Here is a 24,271-nt window from a genome sequence, read left to right on the forward strand (position 1 = left end):
ATGATTGATTGTGTTGAAGATGAAGAAAAATTGAGAATTGCTTCAATTCATTTATTGAACAAAGCTCTCATTTGGCATCAACGATTCATAAGAATTCATGGTGAAGCAGTAGAGTGGAAGCTTCATGTAGAGGTGATTGAAAAAAGATTTGGATCTAATATTGAAGATCCATTATCAGAGTTGAAGAATCTCAAGCAAATAAGCACAATACAAGTTTATTATGATGAGTTTGAACGTTTGCTTAACAAACTTGAAATTAGTGAGAAGCATGCGATTAGCCTGTTCTTGGCAGGGCTACAGAAGGAGATCAAATTGCAGGTCAGAATGTTCATGCCAAAGTCTTTAGAAGATGCATATACCCTTGCCAAATTACAAGAAGACACTCTATCTGCTGTAAAAAGAAGGTATACACCTCTTCTTCAGTCCACACGTTCAAACACCAACAATTACAATATGAACAAAACATATTAACCCATGGCAAGAACTAAAGCAGTTACCACACCAACGACAAATACAACTTTGGCTTTACCATCAACACCATACAATGTGTCAAAATCTGGAAATAATTGGCCAAGGAAACAATTAACTCAAAAGAAATTGGAAGAAAAGAGAGCTAAGAATCTATGTTTTTACTGTGATTAAAGATACTCTCATAGTCATAAATGTAGTGGTCAAATGTTTTCTTTGGAAGTATTGAGAGATGGTGAAAGTGAAGAGATTAGTGAAACTGACATACAAGCAAATGATGAGATTGGACTTGAAAGTGATGGTGAACTCAATGAGTACACACCTCATATATCTCTCAATGCATTAACTGGTACTGCCACTTATCAAACCATGAGAGTGATGGGTCAATTAAATGGACACATGGTGCACATTCTAATTGATTCAAAAAGCACCCACAATTTCCTGGATATTAGTACAGCAAAGAGAGTAGGCTGTCAACTCAAGCAAACCACACCAATGCAAGTTGCAGTTCCTGGTGGGAATAAGATCATGAGTTCTTGCCAGGTCAACAATATTAGTTGGTTAATGAGAGGGCACACTTTTTCAAGTGATATGGTGGTACTACCTTTAGGGGGTTGTGAAATGGTGTTGGGCATACAATGGCTCAAACCCTTGGGGTGATATAAAGTGGAATTTTGATGAGTTAAATATGGCTTTTGATTACAAGGGTAAGAGGGTTGAATTAAAGGGTACTAATAAACCCTTAGCTGAATGGCTTGTTGGTAGGAAGCTGACCAAAATGGTGGATCACCAACCTGCCCACCTCAATGCTATGACTTTGTGTGTGTACCATGTATCATTGTGCAATATCCAAATGATTGATACCAGCAATCAAGGTACTGTTAGCACTGAAATCGATCATGTATTGCTCAAGTTTGAAGACTCAGTTGCCACCCAGTAGGACACATGATCATAAGATAGTTTTAAAAGAGGGTACTGGGCCTATTAATATCAGACCATATAGGCACCCACCTTCTCAAAAAGATGCTATTGAATCAATGGTTAAAGAGTTGTTAGAATCTGGGGTGATTAGACCAAGTCAAAGTCCATTCTCATCCCCAATAGTTATGGTTAAGAAAAAGGATGGATCTTGGCGTATGTGTGTGGATTATAGAGAGTTGAATAAGCACACCATTAAGGACAGATTTCCTATACCAGTTATAGAGGAATTAATAGATGAATTGCATGGGTCCCAGGTGTTTTCCAAGCTAGATTTAAGATCAGGCTATCACCAGATCAGAATGAATGAACAAGAGATCAATAAGACTGCATTCAGGTTACATGAGGGTCATTATGAATTCCTTGTAATGCCCTTTGGATTGACAAATGCACCCTCCACTTTTCAGTCTCTTATGAACGAGGTCTTCAAACCTTTTTTGAGGAAATTCATTCTAGTCTTTTTTGATGATATTCTAATATAAAGCTCTAATGAGGTGGACCATGTGTACCATTTAGAGTTAGTATTGGAGACAATGAGAAGGCATACCCTGTTTGCAAAGAGAAGCAAATGTGTGTTTGGAGTATTACAAGTGGAGTATTTGGGGCATATTATATCAAGGGAAGGGGTAGCTACTGAACCTTCAAAGGTTGAAGCAATGAGTAAGTGGCCAGTGCCTACTAATATTAAGCAATTAAGGGGGTTTATTGGACTTACAGGGTATTACAGGCATTTTATTAAGGGTTATGCTGCCATAAGTTAGCCTTTGACTTGTTTGTTAAAAAAGGATTCATTTGTGTAGAATGAGGCAGCTCAGGATGCATTTAACAAATTGAAACTTGCCATGCAACAAGCTCGTATTTTAGCTCTACCAGATTTTAATGAAGAGTTCACCATTGAAACTGATGCTTCTGGAATGGGTATAGGAGCAATCTTGCAATAGAAAGGGCACCCTATTGCCTACTTGAGTAAAACATTGGCTCCAAGGCACCAGAGTTTATCTACTTATGAGAAAGAATTCCTTATTGTGGTGCAGGCATTGGATAAATGGAGGGGGTACCTTTTAGATAGGCATTTTAAAATTAAGACAGATCATGTAAGCCTCAAGTACCTTATGGATCAAAGGTTTTCAACCCCTACTCAGATGAAGTGGTTACCCAAATTGATGGGGTATGATTATGAAATTGTGTATAAACAAGGTTGTGACAATGTGGTAGTTTATGCACTATCTAGGGTTGAAGGTATTGGTACACTTTTTCAAATCCATGTCACAAATATAGGTACTGACATGTTGGCTAGAGTACAGGCTAGTGTGGACCAAGATGTGGACCTACAGCAGTTGATTACTAAGTTACAACAAAATGGTAATATGTCCAAACTCTATGTATTGGGTAATGGTAGACTTACTAGAAAAGGAAAATTGGTGGTTGGTAATGACTCACAGCTTAGGCTGGAAATTTTAAACCATTATCATACAAGTTCAAGTGGGGGCCATACAGGTATTTCTTCCACTATACAAAAGATTACAACTTGTTTTTATTGGAAGAAATTAAGAAAGCAGGTCAAGTAGTTTGTTAGGAGTTGTGATATATGTCAAAGGAATAAGGTTGATTTAGCAAAGTACCCATGTAACGACCCGGCTTTTTCGACTTGCTTTTGTGCCTTGTGTTTTTGCGAAACTGCGTATTTGTGCGTACTGTATTACTTTATACTCTGGAAACTTGATTTACGTGGTTTACTTCCATTTATATGTTAAAACGTGCCTTAGAGTACGTAGGATACATAACTTGATCATTGGAAGCCTTTATAACCGTTAGTGTTATTTGACGTTTTGAATAAACCGCGAACTTGCGCGCACGTTTAACTTTTGTCATAATCGGAATATTATGACTGCGAAATATTAATTATTATTTTATAATAATAATTACCTGGGTTTTTGGATGCTTAATTACGCGTAGTAATTTAATTATGCACAATAGTTAGTCTTGTTGGACTTTCTACCTTGTTGGGCTCAAGCCCACCCTACTCTAGCTAGTGACCCAATTAATTAGCCCTTGTCCATGTCATCAATCCTTGTCAAATTCCTTACTTATAAATACTAGCCCTTGTCCATGTCATCAATCCTTGTCAAATTCCTTGCTTATAAATACTAGCCCTTGTCCATGTCATCAATCCTTGTTAAATTCCTTGTTTATAAATACTAGCCCTTGTCCATGTCATCAATCCTTGTCAAATTCCTTGCTTATAAATACTAGCCATTTACCTCTCATTCAAATCACTTGCTCATTTGGTTTTCACCCACACTTGTTCTTTCTTTCTTCCCTTTCTAGTATTGCTTGTAAGTCTTCTTTTTCTTCTTCTTTTCCTTTCATTTTCGTGGCCATCATCATCATATTATGGAGATCAAAGTTCCTTTTAGCTTTGATCTTGCTTATATCTTGTTGATTCAAACATGAATCTTTCAAGAACATGGAAGATTCAAGCTTTCTAGCTTTGAATCTTCACCAACTTTGTAGATTCATCTTTCTTTTACTTTAATCTTGTTATTTTATGATAAAGATTCAAACTTTTATTTATTATCTTCATATATCTTAAAGATCCAAGCTTTATGCTTCAAGATCTTCAAGAACACTAAAGGTTCAAGCTTTCTAGCTTTGTGACCTTATAAATTGTGTGAAAGGGATCCAAGCTCTCTAGCTTAGGGTTCCATCACCTCTTTTGACTTGGATCATGTTCATACTTGTTTGATTGATGTAAAGTTTGTAACTTTGTTTGTAAATAGGACTTGTAATTGTGTTAAGACTAAGGATATGATGTAACCTTGGTTCATCATCCATCTAAGACTCTTAAATGAGTTGTGTTACCACTTGGTCTTAACATATTATGTATTGATGGTAGAATCTTGGTAAAAAGTGATGCTAAACCATCTACGAGTTGTACACTTGAAGCTACAAGCATCAAGGATGAGAACCGTGATGAGCATCAAGCACCAATAACCTCACCGGATCACTTGTCCACTGATTTTCGTATCTGATCAGACCACCTGGGCTACTGGAAAGTTTATTTTCAGTTAGTTCGGTTCGAGTAGATGATTTTCCGTTTATTCCTCGTCTTAATCCGAGTTACGGTTTAGGATTTATGGCCCTCCGAGAGTCACTACACCCTATTAATGTTGTGCTGAAATTTCTGACCTACTCGCACTTAAACCGTCGCCACGGTCAAATGAAGACGAGTTAGGTTCTGAAAATTGGTCAGCGGTTAGGGGACTCACATACGGAGCCGTAGCAACTGACTATGTATCTTTTCTATTTACGTAGAGGTCACAGCAGCTGACCGAATTCAGCCTATTGTTTCGATCTCTATTCTTGTCGAACTTACTTAGCTTTTATGATGATGAATGATGATGATGATGACACTTAAACTTATTTTATGCACTATTAGAATTTATAAAAACAACCTACTGACCTAGTAACCCTTGATTTAGGTTGACGACCTTTCGGACCGACTTACTACTTGCGTACTTTCATTACCGACTTTACCGCTTTTATCACTGTGAGTTATAGCATTCCCTTTTTACTTTAACTTATTTTGGGAACTGAGAATACATGCGGATTTTATGTTTTACATACTAGGCAAGAGTACTTAAACTTATATATGTGTGGGTTATACAACGGCAGAAACATTCCCTTTAGCTCGGTAACGTTTAGTCATTGGTTTTTGAACCGGTGAACGCGAATTTTAGATATGGATCCATAGGGTTTGACATCCCCACTCGGGCTAGTCGCGCTAGCATTTAACGAGTGTTTAATACTTCGTGAACATACGCACTCGCCAAGTGTACTTTCAGGGGGTTATAAACGTTAAGTCTAGTTACCGGGTGCCCACGGTTATACATATACTTTATCATACTGATTTGAATTACTGATTTGAAACGCTTGTTTGAAGCACTGAAATCTCGTGGCCTACATTACATTACTGAATACAAACAAACTGTAGCTCACCAACATTCGTGTTGACTTTTTAAGCATGTATTTCTCAGGTGTTTAGACGTTGTTGCTTCTGCTGTTAGCCTTGCTGTTCTAGTCTCGGTGTATAGACTTGCTGTTACAGACTTGCTGTGTTAGACTTCCGCTGCATTACTTAGAGATGTCTCAAGCATGAAACTTTTACTTTGCATTCCCAACTTATGTTATTTTCAAAACAATAGCTTTGTAATGACCTTAGTATCATGTACTCATGTTAATGTTTCCTATTCATCTTTTGTAAAACGTTATCTGTTCATGAATGCAAAACTGGTTTTCAAACAGCATATAGTGTTTGACCTTGTAATGATCCTGTTATTGATGTACCGTACACGATAATTTTGTACGGGGCGTCACAGTTGGTATCAGAGCATTGGTTGTAGGGAATTAGGTTGCATTAGTGAGTCTAGGACCGACCCGAGTAGGATTCACTAATAGGACTAATCTACAACTTGCTAGTTTACTTGTTTCTGCAGAACCTGCTGCATGCTACTGTGTTATATTACTACATGTTACTGCTTACTACTACTGCATGCCACTGCTTACTTTTACTACCGTATGAACTTGCTGCATGCTACCGTTTCCTTTTACTGCTATGTAAACTCGCTGCATGCTTTTGCTTATTCTAGCTACTGCATGCTACTATCTGCTTTCGATTGCATGTTACTTCTGTTTAGTACTGTTAATATTGTCATGCTATATACTGCTGTAAATGAGCTAGGTTGCTGTATTGCCTGATTACGTACTTGCTTCATGCCTGCTATTCGCTGCACCGACTTGGAAAAACTTACCTTTCCTAGTTCAGATGTTCTTCTTAACCCATTTTCCACACGTCTAACCCTAAGGATTAGTATTGTAATCCACCTGTTACTACTGTTCCACCGTTCCAGAGATCGAAACGATTCTTCACGCAATCTAGGAGGAGTACCCCTCGGATTACACGCCCACTAAAGTCGATCCTCGGAGGAGGAGATATTGGAGGATTTGTCGGAGTAACCGCACCCCGAGCTCACTCTAAATAGCCACGTACGACGTGTGAACATTCGAAGGTTGTTCAGTTCCTGCAAGATGGCTCGTATCTCGTACGCTTTCATGACCGTCACTTATCTCTTTCGTTCTTCACCACTGCTCGACGATCTGACGACATTTCTGGATTTAGTACCCTAACACTCTTAGGCATTGGGGAAGTCGGGAGGACATCTCCTTTCACAAGGTCAGAGTGCCTTCTACTGATGCTCAACCATACCCAAAGACTTGGGAGTCGCCTCAAGACATATCGTACTACTACTTGCTACACATACAACTCGACGCGAGACCCAGATTGAATTTCTAGAAAGGAACCTAACGATGTTACCTGAACCTGAACATTTTGAAGAAATTTCAGGACATTTAGGCATTGGTGCATGACCTACGGAACTTACGCACCCACACCGAGAAACCGTGAGATTAATTATGTAGATTTTGTTTTGAGATAGCATAGATAAAGCACAGTTGGATGAAATTGAGTAGAACTGAAAGTGATCACGTTATATTGACCATATGGAGTGATATTGGAATGAACGTACGATTTAGTACAATATAATGACGCCAGGCCAGCGTAATTATATTGAAGTGAATCATGCAGAAGTCCCAATGTTACTACATAAGGAATATGAAGCGATTCAAAGGAAATTTTGGTAGGAACCACTTGAGTATACGCATTATGGTCTGATAAAGGCAGGAATAACCACTTAGTCTAGATACTGTACGAGAAGGGCCTGGACTGCAGAATTGATAACCCGAAAATTTGTTATAGATATAGACACCCTGGATACTTAAGGAAAAAGTTCTCAAATTGGAAAAAAAAAACTTTGGACTCACATACGATAGAGCAATCGTTATCTCAGCTATGGAGACTCGCATGGATCCTGATTTTAGTTAGGGTACGTTTCTTCACAATGATTTATCGTCTCGGAATTGTTTAATACTAGAGTGATAGAAACCTTATATCTAAGAATCCTAGTGTGATGACTAATAAGCCATTAACAATCATGAGAGTTAAGTATTCTATAGGACAAGCTAATGGTAAGTTGGCAGAGATAGAGGAGTAATTTAAGATAGTACCTTAAAAATTAACAGGTGGGTCATTTGGAGATGACCTCATGCCAACAAAACTTGGAAGTTTTATAGTAGTAGTTGGAAAGGATTAGTTACCTGCGCACAAGCAGATGTTATTTGAGAAGGTTGATAAAAAATTTCACGGCAGTATAATAAGATTTGGTTGGAATGGACCTTAAAATTAACCTAATACTCATCGAGTTAGAAAGCTTTGAGGAAATAGTTGGAACGGACTGACTTTCAAGGACGAAAGCGAAAGTTATTTATAGTAAGAAGATTATTCGTATACCTTGCGAGAATGGTGAGCCAAAAGCCATCTGGATTACTTCAACAACCCGAGATCCCACAATGGAAATGGGAAGGGATGACGATGGATTTCATTATGAAACTACCGAAAACAGTCGGCAGTTATGACACTATCGGGGTTATCGTTGATTGCCTCACCAAATTTGCTCACTTTCTAGCCATGAAAGAAATCGATACAATGGACAACGATACATAAAGGAAATTGTATCCCGTCACTTCAGCAATTCAAATTCTATACTACCCAAGAATCGTATTTGATACTCTTTCTTATGCGACACTGAATCCTAACTTATTCCGAGAGAATTCTTAATCAATGATAATCACACCATCACCCTTCTTACTTCGATTTTAGTCATACCAGTTCGGAATTTCCAAAATCAATGGGTAGTTAATCCCCGTCCTCATACTCTCCCTTTCGTTTCTCACTTATAAGCAACAACTTTATACTTAAGCATTTTTGGTCGAAGGACTTATGCCCTACTAATAGTCATCAACCACATTAAAATTCAACAGTTTTCATTACCTCGTAACATTTTTGCTCAAATATCACCCGAGATTTTCAAAAGTCTTTTACTCGATTCTCATCAATCTTTTTTCAACTTGTAACCTCCGAAATATGAAAATTTTGTTTGCCAAAATTTTACTTACACTATTTTACTGTGCGATCCTCTCAAAACTTAATAAAAATAAATTTATTTTATTTGCCATTCGTGCAAATTTTTGAAATCGTATACGTTATATAAAATAAAGTAAATAATTACTTCTTTTTGACAAATACATATGAAATTTTACTTTCACTTTTACAAATCAAATCTTTTATTCAAAGGATATTTTACCTTGAATGGTACGTGTTGTACATAACCCTAGTTTGCTAAGAACTTAATTTCTTTTCTTACATCGTCACCTTAAATGAATTCTATAAAATTTTCGTTGCTTGTCAATATAAAATTTTTCGTTGCTTATTCGTATCCAAGTCATCATGAAGACAGACAACTGTCGAAACTAAGAGATTCATGTGTGTGTATGTGATGAAGGCACTTACTACCACGTCATACAGAGCCTTCGGGCATCCACAAACACTTAAACCATTTAAAATTACTGCGTTACCCCAGGGATCTTATTCTTCACATCTGTCGGAGCGATGCTCTATCTTACATAACTCAAAGTCCTGACCTATTCCAAGGAAATTCTCATCTAGCGATATTAACATCATTAGTATTCCGACTTTAATATTAGCCATAACCTGTGTGGCATTCTGCAAAGTCAAGAAGCGATTAACTTCTCATCCTCATGCTCTATCCTTCATACCTCACTTTTTAGCAACGGCTTCGGACGTAAACATTTTTGGGCCAAAGACTTAAGTTCGGATAATCATCAAAACTACATTTAATTCATTAGTTTTCATTACCTAGTAACATGTCAACCGATGATTCAAAGATTTTTCACTCGACCTTTTTCAACTCGTAACCTCTGAAATACGAAAAACTATGTTTATCAAAATTTTTACACGTTGATTTACACGTTGCTTATTTGTGTGGTCCTCACAAGATTTATGGACAAATGAAAGTACTAAAAACTTTTCTATCACTTACGCGATTTATAAAATCATATATGTATAAATTTACCCTTACTTATTTTGGGTTAGTACATACTAAGTTATACCTTCAAGATGATTAAAAATCGCTCCTTTATTGAGTTGTTTTAAGTCAAATAATTTTGTGCAAATGGTACTCGTTATACATACTTCTAAATTTACCAAGAACTTCGTTCCATTTATGTTGTCGCATCAAACGTTTAAAGGTTTTTCAAAACTTCCTCGGTTGATTTTATTAAAGGTTTCCGTATTAGACTACACCATGTAGGGATCACACTTCTTCTCTCCCTCCGTTAGGGATGAAGCTTACTATTAAAATCCTTGTTAAAAATGCTTGAGCCACTTTGGGTGGCAGATTTATAAAAAAAAATTTGTTAGGAAGTCTTTGTACTCGAAAAATGTTCCTTTTAAGGTTAAACATGGCAAAATCGCGGGCCGATAAATCAGTTTTCTGAGGTACACTCAATGGTCACCCCATTGTAGGAAGGGCACTAGGTGGGTTTCTATTCTCAATATTTCACGGCTAATCGCAACATTCTCGTAAAAATCATCTCTATGAATTAGTAGGTTGAGGTACAAGGAATCATTTTGAGATTCTTTTCATTTAGAGTAAACCGTTCTTTACGACCAAGGGTCCACGTATCTTCTTGTCCGTGCATCTCCTTAAGTATAAGGATAAATTCAGAACAAACCGCTCGAAGAGTTCACCCTGGTTCAAAGATCACACCTTTCGTGCTATTCTCTTTCAGAAATGTAAAGTAACATACTTTAGGAATCTATGAATCTTGTTATCCTCTTGGAAGGGACTGCTTAAAACATCTGGAATACGGATATGGTTACTCTACACATTCCTTTCTTCGTTGGTTGCAACTATATGTTGTTCTAGTTAATGTTAACCCTAACTTCAACATGTAACTGAAAGGATAAAGTTACATTATGGAACTGTTCTTTCATTCCATCTAAGGATAAGTTCACCTGCAGTATGGTAAACTGGGTGATATCCTTCATTGTTCGTTCAGACCGTCCTGAAGGCACTATAGATAATTATGGCTTGCATTGCATATAAGTCCGATTATTCACTTTCAGCAAAAGTTTCAATTCATATAGTTAAATGAAACGTTCTTAAATATTGAGTTCTTTATGCCTATGGCCTCTTTCTGAAATCAAGGGGTTAGTAAAATCCGTGGCTAACACTATCCAGACATCAAATCGCATGGTTATGATCACCATGTTTTCCATCCTACCTGTCAGCTTTGTATTGCGACATAAGTGCTCAATGTTTTAGATGGGTTTAGTAACATTCATGATGTATTTCATGCATCCAGCTTACTAAAGATGCCTGTAAGGCTAAAAACATCATCTTTTCTTTTGTGGATATATTCAGACAACATACTCTTGTTAACCAGAAACGAAATCAATTTGTTGATCTCCTAAGAGACTTAATTAATAGCATATACCTATTCTTACTTTTATACGTCAAAGTACCTTTCAAGGTAAATAGCTCACTTTTTAGCCCACGAATCTTTCGGAACTTTGATACGCTACTTCTTATTTAAATATGGTACCATTTTTTTTTGTCACTCCTCAAATTTCGGGACGAAATTTCCATTAACAGGTGGGTAATGTAACGACCCGGCTTTTTCGACTTGCTTTTGTGCCTTGTGTTTTTGCGAAACTGCGTATTTGTGCGTACTGTATTACTTTATACTCTGGAAACTTGATTTACGTGGTTTACTTCCATTTATATGTTAAAACGTGCCTTAGAGTACGTAGGATACATAACTTGATCATTGGAAGCCTTTATAACCGTTAGTGTTATTTGACGTTTTGAATAAACCGCGAACTTGCGCGCACGTTTAACTTTTGTCATAATCGGAATATTATGACTGCGAAATATTAATTATTATTTTATAATAATAATTACCTGGGTTTTTGGATGCTTAATTACGCGTAGTAATTTAATTATGCACAATAGTTAGTCTTGTTGGACTTTCTACCTTGTTGGGCTCAAGCCCACCCTACTCTAGCTAGTGACCCAATTAATTAGCCCTTGTCCATGTCATCAATCCTTGTCAAATTCCTTACTTATAAATACTAGCCCTTGTCCATGTCATCAATCCTTGTCAAATTCCTTGCTTATAAATACTAGCCCTTGTCCATGTCATCAATCCTTGTCAAATTCCTTGTTTATAAATACTAGCCCTTGTCCATGTCATCAATCCTTGTCAAATTCCTTGCTTATAAATACTAGCCATTTACCTCTCATTCAAATCACTTGCTCATTTGGTTTTCACCCACACTTGTTCTTTCTTTCTTCCCTTTCTAGTATTGCTTGTAAGTCTTCTTTTTCTTCTTCTTTTCCTTTCATTTTCGTGGCCATCATCATCATATTATGGAGATCAAAGTTCCTTTTAGCTTTGATCTTGCTTATATCTTGTTGATTCAAACATGAATCTTTCAAGAACATGGAAGATTCAAGCTTTCTAGCTTTGAATCTTCACCAACTTTGTAGATTCATCTTTCTTTTACTTTAATCTTGTTATTTTATGATAAAGATTCAAACTTTTATTTATTATCTTCATATATCTTAAAGATCCAAGCTTTATGCTTCAAGATCTTCAAGAACACTAAAGGTTCAAGCTTTCTAGCTTTGTGACCTTATAAATTGTGTGAAAGGGATCCAAGCTCTCTAGCTTAGGGTTCCATCACCTCTTTTGACTTGGATCATGTTCATACTTGTTTGATTGATGTAAAGTTTGTAACTTTGTTTGTAAATAGGACTTGTAATTGTGTTAAGACTAAGGATATGATGTAACCTTGGTTCATCATCCATCTAAGACTCTTAAATGAGTTGTGTTACCACTTGGTCTTAACATATTATGTATTGATGGTAGAATCTTGGTAAAAAGTGATGCTAAACCATCTACGAGTTGTACACTTGAAGCTACAAGCATCAAGGATGAGAACCGTGATGAGCATCAAGCACCAATAACCTCACCGGATCACTTGTCCACTGATTTTCGTATCTGATCAGACCACCTGGGCTACTGGAAAGTTTATTTTCAGTTAGTTCGGTTCGAGTAGATGATTTTCCGTTTATTCCTCGTCTTAATCCGAGTTACGGTTTAGGATTTATGGCCCTCCGAGAGTCACTACACCCTATTAATGTTGTGCTGAAATTTCTGACCTACTCGCACTTAAACCGTCGCCACGGTCAAATGAAGACGAGTTAGGTTCTGAAAATTGGTCAGCGGTTAGGGGACTCACATATGGAGCCGTAGCCACTGACTATGTATCTTTTCTATTTACGTAGAGGTCACAGCAGCTGACCGAATTCAGCCTATTGTTTTGATCTCTATTCTTGTCGAACTTACTTAGCTTTTATGATGATGAATGATGATGATGATGACACTTAAACTTATTTTATGCACTATTAGAATTTATAAAAACAACCTACTGACCTAGTAACCCTTGATTTAGGTTGACGACCTTTCGGACCGACTTACTACTTGCGTACTTTCATTACCGACTTTACCACTTTTATCACTGTGAGTTATAGCATTCCCTTTTTACTTTAACTTATTTTGGGAACTGAGAATACATGCGGATTTTATGTTTTACATACTAGGCAAGAGTACTTAAACTTATATATGTGTGGGTTATTCAACGGCAGAAACATTCCCTTTAGCTCGGTAACGTTTAGTCATTGGTTTTTGAACCGGTGAACGCGAATCTTAGATATGGATCCATAGGGTTTGACATCCCCACTCGGGCTAGTCGTGCTAGCATTTAACGAGTGTTTAATACTTCGTGAACATACGCACTCGCCAAGTGTACTTTCAGGGGGTTATAAACGTTAAGTCTAGTTACCGGGTGCCCACGGTTATACATATACTTTATCATACTGATTTGAATTACTGATTTGAAACGCTTGTTTGAAGCACTGAAATCTCGTGGCCTACATTACATTACTGAATACAAACAAACTGTAGCTCACCAACATTCGTGTTGACTTTTTAAGCATGTATTTCTCAGGTGTTTAGACGTTGTTGCTTCTGCTGTTAGCCTTGCTGTTCTAGTCTCGGTGTATAGACTTGCTGTTACAGACTTGCTGTGTTAGACTTCCGCTGCATTACTTAGAGATGTCTCAAGCATGAAACTTTTACTTTGCATTCCCAACTTATGTTATTTTCAAAACAATAGCTTTGTAATGACCTTAGTATCATGTACTCATGTTAATGTTTCCTATTCATCTTTTGTAAAACGTTATCTGTTCATGAATGCAAAACTGGTTTTCAAACAGCATATAGTGTTTGACCTTGTAATGATCCTGTTATTGATGTACCGTACACGATAATTTTGTACGGGGCGTCACAACCCAGGTTTACTTCAGCCTTTACCTATTCCTACTAAAATTTAGTGTGACATAAGTATGGATGTTGTGGAAGGATTGCCTTTAATCTAAGGGTAAAAGTGTTATATTTGTGGTGGTTGATAGGTTGAGCAAGTATGCCCATTTCATGGCATTATCACATCCTTTCATAGCATCACAGGTGGCTATGGCATTTATGGATCATGTTTACAAATTACATGGATTGCCACAGTCCATTGTTAGTGATAGGGATAAGGTTTTCATGAGTAATTTCTGGAAAGTGAAATGACCCGTCCTAATCCACCTGGACGAAGTCTTCAACAGTTGTTCCCATGCGAGGTACTGACCTAAATATGCCATGAACGACTCCATGTAATATCTTTAAAAATGAGCAAATGCACAGCGGAAGATTTCTTTAATACCTGGGAATGAACATGTTTAAAAAGTGTCAACTAAAAGGTTGGTGAGTTCACAGGTTTATCCTAAATAATAAAATTCAGTAATTTTGATAATTTTGATAGACCACAATATTTAAATATGCTTGGCACAAATGGGTCCGTATCCTATACCCACCTGTAATGTCCATGCGATTTCTTTTAAATACAGTACACATATCTCGTGTACGAAATCATTTTTCATAAATCTTAATAACCGTACACATATCTTGTGTACAAAATATCATACACATAACCTGTATATAAAAATCATTCTCTCTATATATAATATTTGCTTGATAACCGACCTTAACATTTAATGCGCATAAATAATATCCCCAAAACAGAACCTCTCGTCTGTATAAATATATAAACCTCGAAGTACTAAACACCACGCCCACTAGCTCTACTATCTAGTGAACATTCTGGGTGGGGGTGTTAAACCCGGTAGCTACCTTTAGGATTCGCGTCAATTAGTGGCAATTATAATGTCCAACAAATTCTTAGGTTACCAAGCTATAATAATCAGGGGGAAATATTCGATATAATAACCAACAGAACCTCTCGTATGTATAATAATTCATTAGAGGAATGTTTTGCTTGTGTTTATCTTGTCAAACATTTATAAAAGCATTTCATGTATTCTCAGTCCCAAAAATATATATTGCAAAAACATTTAATAAAAAGGGATCAAATGAAACTCACTATACGATATTTTGTAGTAAAAATATGCATACGACTGAACTGAACAATGCAGAATTGGCCTCGGATTCACGAACCTATATCATGTATATATATTAACACATTATAATATAAATTAACTAAGTTTATATATATTATGTTATGTATTAAGATTAATATTATTATATATAATTTCATTAATACTTATAATACGTTATGATACTTAATTTGATATTTAATTAATGTTACATCAATAATATTAGTTAAAACAAAATTTTATGTAATATTAGTATACTTTATATATTTTTATATAAATATCTTTCGTTTGCAAAATTAATAATTTGTATTAATACTAGTTTAAGGATAATGATAATAGTGATAGTAAGGTGACGATGGTGGCTCTCGAAAGGAAACAAGATCATAGGGTGGCAAATGGATTGAAAACAAGGTGTGTGGTGATGATTAAATGGGTGTTGGTGGTTTTAAGTTGGTTTCCACCTATCTGTAAGTATGTCGATATTTATATATGAATATAGTATATATATATATATATATATATATATATATATATATATATATATATATATATATAATGATTATAATAATGTAAATCGAATAATTGTATTTGTAAATTTGATATGATCGATTGTTGTGTAGTGATAGTGGTCGATAGATTCTTCGTTCAGGAAGAAGAAGAAAAATAAAATAAGATTGGACACTCAACTGATTTTGTTGTATTGTGAATTCGACTGGTAACCATAGCAGACAAGAAGTACATGAATTTTAATCAAGAGAATAAAGAAAATAAACAACAGATAATGATGGCTAACAAAATTCGATTGAAATTATTTTGTAGTGTTTAATTGAAGTCGTCCAAGAATCTTGAACAGGGGAAAGAAGGACAATCGACAGAGGGAATCGAGCAAGAGAAAGAGTTCAAGAGGAAAAGATAAAAATAAAGTTGAAGTCGATTGGCAACTGATTTTTGTTTGCATTGATTTTAGATTCGACATAATCACAATCAGATGAAAAGCAGATGGTGAATGAAACTGAATTTGTAATTTATTTTGTTTAATTCTTCTTATCAAATTGTATCAGGTGAATTAGATGGCTAACTGAATTTGTGTTTATTCGATTGTCTTATTGAAGTGAAGATTCGATGGGTAACAATATTGTAGATAGGAAGGACGAATAGAATAAAAAAAAGCGATGTTGATACACAACTGAATTTGATTCTCTATCTGATTAATGTTTATCAAATTTTTGTTTTTAACTGATCTATTATCTCTGATGTTGATTTCTATCAGTCCATATACGTTTTTATATATTTTATATATAAGTTTAATAATTATTAAGAAATATAAATATATTGAATAATAATAATACATTTAATAATATTATAAATAATAAAAATACTAATAATAATAAGAGTAATAAAAATAATGATAATAATAATATTATTAATTATAATACTAATAAATTGTATTATTGTCTATTATTAATAATAACACTAAATATGATAATCATATTAATAATATTGATGTTAACAATAATAATGAAAGTACTAAGTATAACATTTATATTTTTCTTGTAATTAAAATTAATATATTAATATTACATATTATTAATTATGTAATATTTGATACTTATATAATAACATATATTGAATTTTTAATGTTCATATATTTTATATATATTACAATATACATATAATATTAACTATGTATAGAAATCACATACATGTATGTATAGATTTATTTTAATTCAAATGATTAAATTGTATTTCTATCATTATATACTTTTATATTTATACATTTATATTTATATATATTTATTTACAAACAATTGTTCGTGAATCATCGAAAACAGCCGAAGGTCAAATGAATATATATGAAACAGTTCAAAATTTTTGCGACTCAACCTAACAGACTTTGCTTAAAATATTAAATCGTATCGAGAATTTGGTTTAAAATTAGCCGAAATTTTACGTGTCATTACTGTACCTACCCATTAAAGAAATTTCGTCCCGAAATTTGAGTGATGACAGTTGGAATTGAAATCGAGAATGCTTTAGTACCATATATGAACTTAGATTCTTAATAGAACGATTTTAGTCGTCTAAAAATGTTTCATCGAAGAATAATGATAAGATTAAAGGTTTCTTCGAGATAGATACGTAGATAGTTTTATGAGTGACCTTCTCGGGTCGAGTTCAGTTTCATGATGAATATGAGAGTTAAGTAACATGGTTTATGATTGTAACATCCCGCATTTTTCCGTTAAATTATTTTAACGCCCGTCTTTTTTTTTTTGATAATATTTTCTGTTATCTAAATTCGTACCTTTCGTTGACTAACGTTCATAATAATTCTGTTATTTAATTATAACATCACTCGTTTACTCGAGCGTTTTTAAAATATTCATTCAGTTAATTCCCGCACCCGACTACAAACTTGAGGGACTAAACTTGCCAAGAGACTAAACTCTTGACTAGGTCAACTAGTCAAGGTATCCTCACCACCATTCATTATCCACCATTTTTCTTTTTCTTTTCCTTAACACTTTCACCATTTCTCTCAAATCCTCTCAACAAAGATTCATCATCCAAAACCGAATCAAGAAGCAAACATCAAAACAAATTACATGTTCGTGATCCTCTCTTCATCCTCTACATTTTGGTACCAATTTCATCTCGTTTGGGTAACATTTCTAAAACACTAATTTTCTCAAAATTCATTTTATATACTTAAAATGGTGTTAGTTAGTGTCTATGGCTCGTGTATAACATGAATATATGATTTTTTTGCTCGATTTGTTGTTTTGAGTAACTAGTTTGAACATTTGAAATGGGTTTGCTTAATCTTGCATTTTGGAAGATTAAATGTTGTTTAAATACTAAAGTTCATACTTTAATTGTGTTACTAGTATCACTAGCTTCGTTTTGATGCGTAGGTTGATTAAGAAAACTTCAAAAACATGAATATTGATTTTTGTGGATTTTGGTTAGGGTTTGATAGACTTAAAACGAGCTTTTGATGTTTCGAATGCCATGAAATGTTATTAGTAAGTGTTTAGTTGTAATGTATGTTTCATTACCTTCAAAACGGCATATCATATGTGTGAATTGGATTCCCGAAACTTAAAATACATTTGATGAACTTGAAACTTTGAAAATATACCTTTATTGATCACTTGATGAAATTTTGATTATTGTAATTGATGTTTTTGGTTGATGAAATGTATTTAGTTGTGATCTTTGTCAAATTACCTTTCAAACGATATAAGATACAAGTTCTAAGTGTTTACGGTTTGTGTTTTGTGGTTGTTTGAATTTTGGGTTTGGGACTTAGACAATTGAGACTGACCAGGTACCAGCACCCGTTATTCGCCGCGGCGCGGCCAGCCTTTGTCGCGGCGCGACAATAGGCATGGTTTGATTCTGTCTTACTTGTCAATTATACGAAAAATGTTTGCTATACTATGGACCTCCGATTCACATGTAACTTGTTCTAACATGCTTATATATGAATAATTAGCACATAAAAATAGTTCGGGACCCGACCCGAACGTGTTGAATTTTTGTTGACTTTGACTTGACCGAGTTTTACTTTTAGTTAAACTTAACCAAACGTTTATACAATCGTTCTAATCTTCTTTTATACTTGATTCTTGCATGAAACCTGACAACGTGATTCACATGCTATACTATTCGAGTCGTAACGAGCCATAGGACTAATTGAACACATTTCGCCCGACCTTGTGTCGTAACCGGTTAATTTATACAACTTACTTGTTTAGGTCAAGGCTAAGCAACTTTCATGCACACGTTTACTTTGTGAAGTACTTTTATACTCGTGCACTCGAGGTGAGATCATAGTCCCATCTTTTAACAACTTTTATGCTTTAAACTATGGGATGAGAAACATATACGTATCATACTTTTACACTTGAACACAAGTACAAAAACGAACATTCCACGTACGGGTTTGAACAAAAAGCCTCAATTCAATTATCATTAGTTACACTTGCAGGGTGTAAACGTGAACTTATATTATGTGATCACATGGGCTTGACGAGCCTCATTCGGACGGTTCGCTACCGTTAGCGGATGAAATATATTTTCGGGTCTAGTGTATGTTCTAACACTACGCAAAGGGTGCAAAACAGTTAAGTTTGATAATTGGGTGCCCGGGATACAAACAACAACTTTGGAATGCAAATGATTTTGATAATCATCTTATACTAAATCTTGTGGTTCAAATACAACGTTTACTAAAATACCTATGATTTCACCAACGTTTTTCGTTGACAGTTTTCTATATGTTTCTCAGGTTCATACTTGGCTATTTGTTACATGCTTCCGCGTACACTCATACTTGCTTGGAGTCAAGCATACATGCATACACTTTGATTTCGTGCTTGGAGTCAAGCATACATACATACATACGCTAGTGATAGCACCTTTGGATTCAAACTTTTTTCTACAGACTTACGCTATTTATAGCAACCGTGATTTTCAACTTACATTATGTCGCAAGTTTATTTCATTTATACATTATACTTTTGTAAACTTAAACTTGTAGTCAATCCGTTTGGCAAACTAAACTTTGCAAGTCTTGTACCTTTCAAATGAATGCGACGTAATTTTGGTCAAACGAGTCTCATATAGGGACTACGACCACGTAACGGGACCTAAGTTAGCGGTGCCGTCAATGATGATTTTGTCGGGTAGCTACAATGATGAATACAAGTCAAGTAACACGGTCCGTGGTGATGGTAATGTCGATCAAGAATTATCATCATCACAATCCATTTGAACTTTTGCATGACTTTCTGTAATATAATCACGTTGATCAAGTGTCATTATATTACATTAACTCATGCTTTCATTCAAATATTACTCTAAAATATCAAAGGATTTAAAACATCAGGGTTTCACTGAGATTTAGAAATCAAAACAGTTTTCGATATGATATACTAAGGATTGAATGAAGGCGAAGATAATTTACGAATGTGAATGATATAAGGATTCCTTCAGGATGTTGAGGATATTTATAATGAAGGAAAATATAACGATATCAAGGAATATTGAAGATATTTCTAATGAGGAAAGAAGATTTCGATCTTTTTCCGAGCTTTTCCAATGTACCATTCGTTTATTACACTTCTGTCTCCTAAGACTATTCAACCGTTTATACTGCTTCATTAGTATTCTCATATCTGAATCATTGTTTACCAATTCGAGGTGTTTTCAAGAATTTTGAAGGGTTTCAACGCAGATGGTAATTGTCAAGATACAAATGATGTTTAAGATAAAATCAAGTGGCAAACTTGAAGAAATGTTTAACTGTAGAAGATATAACTTATTAACGATATTTTAAATCAAAATGTTGTAATTAATATTTCCTACTCTTTTAATACTTTTTAATTGTCCAAGATTAGTAGTCCAATGTTAGTATTCCAATAGTCCATTAGTCCAATATATAATCTTAGAATTTAAAATATTTAAAATAAGAAGATGATGAAGAAATTTTACGTAGTTAATTAATTGGTTACTAATCAATTTTATTTTATCCATTATTTTCTTGATTATGCCACTTATCAAATCTTGACTTGGATTTTGATCGGCAGAAATTCGCATATGAAATTGAATTGAAATAAAAATGGTTATTCTTTGGTGAACGGATACGTATATCTGTGGTTGTAAGTAGGGCAGTAAATGACTGTTGAATCGGATTTGAAGAATGTACAGTGTAACATGTTAATGTGAGATCTAAATATTTCTAGGGTATTACCTGCCCGTTAAAATATTCTCATCATTAATAGTTTGTACAAGAGAACTTTTAATTACCATCTTTATGAAAATATATGTACATATATATTTTCTTCCGATATAATTATGGATTTAATGAGTTAATATAATATTAAACTCATTTGATTTACCGTTAGAACTAGAATACATAATCTCTAAAATATTAGAGATTACATAATCGCCATGTAGAACAAAGATAAATGATGTAGAACAATATGTAGAATGAAGAAAATTGATGTAGAACAAGATGTAGAACGAAGATTATTGATGTAGAATAAGATGTAGAATGAAGGTTATGCTCGAGGTATATATTGTGATGTTGAGGCGTGAGATGCGGATGTTGTTGTTGGTGGTGGTAATGGTACTGTTGGTATTGATGATGGTGGTACTGTTGTTGTTGCTGGTGCTTGTAATCTTTGCACCATATTCTTCAAAGCCACTACTCGAGTACAAAGCTCGTTGACTTCTTCTATTACACGGGGATGATTGGCGGTTCGGACGAGCGAATGAACAAGATTTAGAATGGTAGATATTACGTAATTGTTGCGAGCTGTTCTGGAAATGAGGGTGAAAGTGGTGTTTCGGACTGGTTCGCCGGTAAGTGCTTCAGGTTCTTCGCCAAGAGTGTAGGTTGGTGGGTGGAAAGGATCGCCTTCTTCTCGTCTCCATTGATTAAGTCGACTATGAACCCATCCCCAATTCATCCAGAATTGAAGATGACTAATTAGTTGATCCATTCCAGTTATACCGCTTTCGGAGCTCAGGTGAATCGAATAATTGCATTTGTAAATTTGATAGGATCGATTGTTGTGTAGTGACAGCGGTCGACAGATTCTTCGTTCAGGAAGAAGAAGAAAAATAAAAGTAGATTGGACACTCAACTAATTTTGTTGTATTGTGAATTCAACTGGTAACCATAGCAGACAAGAAGTACATGAATTTCAATCAAGAGAATAAAGAAAATAAACAACAGATAATGATGGCTAAAAAAATTCGATTGAAATTGTTTTGTAGTGTTTAATTGAAGTCGTCCAAGAATCTTGAACAGGGGAAGGAAGGATAGTCGACAGAGGGAATCGAGCAGGAGAAAGAGTTCAAGAGGAAAAGATAAAAATAAAGTTGAAGTCGATTGGCAACTGATTTTTGTTTGCATTGATTTTGGATTCGACATAATCACAATCAGATGAAAAGCAGATGGTGAATGAAACTGAATTTGTAATTTATTTTGTTTAATTCTTCTTATCAAATTGTGTCAGGTGAATTAGATGGCTAACTGAATTTTTGTTTATTCGATTGTCTTATTGAAGTGAAGATTCGATGGGTAACAATATTGTAGACAGGAAGGACGGATAGAATAAAATAAAAAGAAAAGTGATGTTGATACACAACTGAATTTGATTCTCTATCTAATTAATATTTATCAAATTTTTATTTTTAACTGATCTATTATCTCTGATGTTGATTTCTATCAGTCCATATACGTTTTTATATATAAGTTTAATAATTATTAAGAAATATAAATATATATATTAAATAATAATAATGCAGTTAATAATATTATAAATAATAAAAATACTAATAATAATAAGAGTAATAAAAATAATGATAATAATAATATTATTAATTATAATACTAATAAATTGTATTATTGTCTATTAATAATAATAACACTAAATATGATAATCATATTAATAATATTGATGTTAACAATAATAATGAAAGTAATAAGTATAACATTTATATTTTTCTTGTAATTAAATTTAATATATTAATATTACATATTATTAATTATGTAATATTTGATACTTATATAATAACATATATTGAATATTTAATGTTCATATATTTTATATATATTACAATATACATATAATATTAACTATGTATAGAAATCACATACATGTATGTATAGATTCATTTTAATTCAAATGATTAAATTGTATTTCTATCATTATATACTTTTATATTTATACATTTATATATATATATATATTTATTTACAAATAATTGTTCGTGAATCGTCGAAAACAGCCGAAGGTCAAATGAATATATATGAAACAGTTCAAAAATTTTGCGACTCAACCTAACAGACTTTGCTTAAAATATTAAATCGTATCGAGAGTTTGGTTTAAAATTAGCCGAAATTTTTCGGGTCATTACAGAAAGAGTTCTTTAAAATGTTGAAGGTGCAACTCAAGTTTTCAACTGCATACCACCCACAGACTGATGGGCAAACTTAGGTTGTTAACAAATGTGTTGAGTGTTATTTGCGTTGTATGACTGGGGATAAGCCTAGGGATTGGTACAATGGTTATCACTTTGTGAATATTGGTACAATACCAATTTCCATACAGCTATCAACACAACTCTATTTGAGGTGGTTTGTGGTCAATCACCACCTTCCATGGTTTCTTATCACCAAGGTGATAGTCTAGTTGACACAGTGGATAGAACATTATTGGCACGTGAACAAGCTATTGCATTGTTGAAATATCATTTACAAAGAGCTCAAGCACGTATGAAGCATTATGCTGATGCTAAAAGGTCAGACGGAGCATTTGTAGTGGGAGATTAGGTGTATGTGATGATACAACCCTAGGTGTATGTGATGATACAACCCTATAGACAGTCAACATTAAGAGGGTCACATTATCATAAGCTCTCTCCTAAGTATTTTGGTCCATTCTTGTTTTTGGCTAAGATAGGTCAGGTTGCTTATAAGTTGCAGCTACCTACTACAGTCCAGATACACCCTGTATTTCATGTCTCTCAGTTGAAGCTACACAAGGGTCCTGTTCCAATTGCACTAGGTCAATTGCCATGTTTGAACACAGAAGGGAATTACTGCTGAGCCAGTTAAAATTCTGGATAGGAAATTGATGAAGAGGGGTGATCGAGCTGTAATTGAAGTGCTTGTTCAATGGCAAGGTGGTACTGTAGAAGATGCAACCTGGGAATTAATTGAAGATTTTATGTTACGATATCCTTAATTTGATGTTACTAATTGAATTCTTGAGGTCAAGAATTGTTTGAAGGGGGAAGAATGTTATATACTTTAGTTACACATGTGCAAGGCACGTGAGCTCAAGCACATAGTTAGCACGTGACAACAGCTCAATTCAAATCCAGTTGCAAGTGTTGTTCGTTGGCAATTAGGGAAAACCGTTAGTTTGTTAGTTGTTGGAATTCAGTTGAGCTGATGTTCATAAGTAGTTAGTTGATTGTATTCAGTAGTTAGTTCTTGAATCAATTGTCATTGTGACTTCTTAATCTCTCCATTCTTGTAATAGCAATTTCAATTAATAAACACTATATCCGATCTCTGTTTCTTGTCTTGAGGTCTCGATTGTGTTAATTGTTCGTATCCAGTGCAGGAGCACCTAAAACGAACGTTCCACGTTGTTACTCTCGTCGTTCTACACACGCCAGTATAAGTTAATTGTGTTTTTAAGGTATAATTGAAAAACCCTAATTTTTCTAGATCAGTTTTTTTTAATCAATTTCATAGT

General features: G+C 34.5%; 1 protein-coding gene across 1 annotated transcript; it reads left to right on the plus strand.

The window, feature by feature from the left end:
• LOC139870196 (uncharacterized) lies at positions 1–23,752 on the plus strand. The gene is made up of 10 exons (XM_071858036.1): positions 1–404; positions 645–1,065; positions 1,175–1,300; positions 1,389–1,783; positions 1,931–2,093; positions 2,247–2,372; positions 2,481–2,943; positions 23,117–23,306; positions 23,388–23,517; positions 23,597–23,752. The coding sequence occupies exons 1-10, from the start codon at positions 1–3 to the stop codon at positions 23,750–23,752; spliced, it is 2,574 nt and encodes an 857-aa protein (XP_071714137.1).
• Positions 23,753–24,271: the final 519 nt, after the last annotated feature.

This window comes from Rutidosis leptorrhynchoides, chromosome 10 (genome assembly GCF_046630445.1).
Source record: "Rutidosis leptorrhynchoides isolate AG116_Rl617_1_P2 chromosome 10, CSIRO_AGI_Rlap_v1, whole genome shotgun sequence".
Taxonomy (NCBI): Eukaryota; Viridiplantae; Streptophyta; class Magnoliopsida; order Asterales; family Asteraceae; genus Rutidosis; species Rutidosis leptorrhynchoides.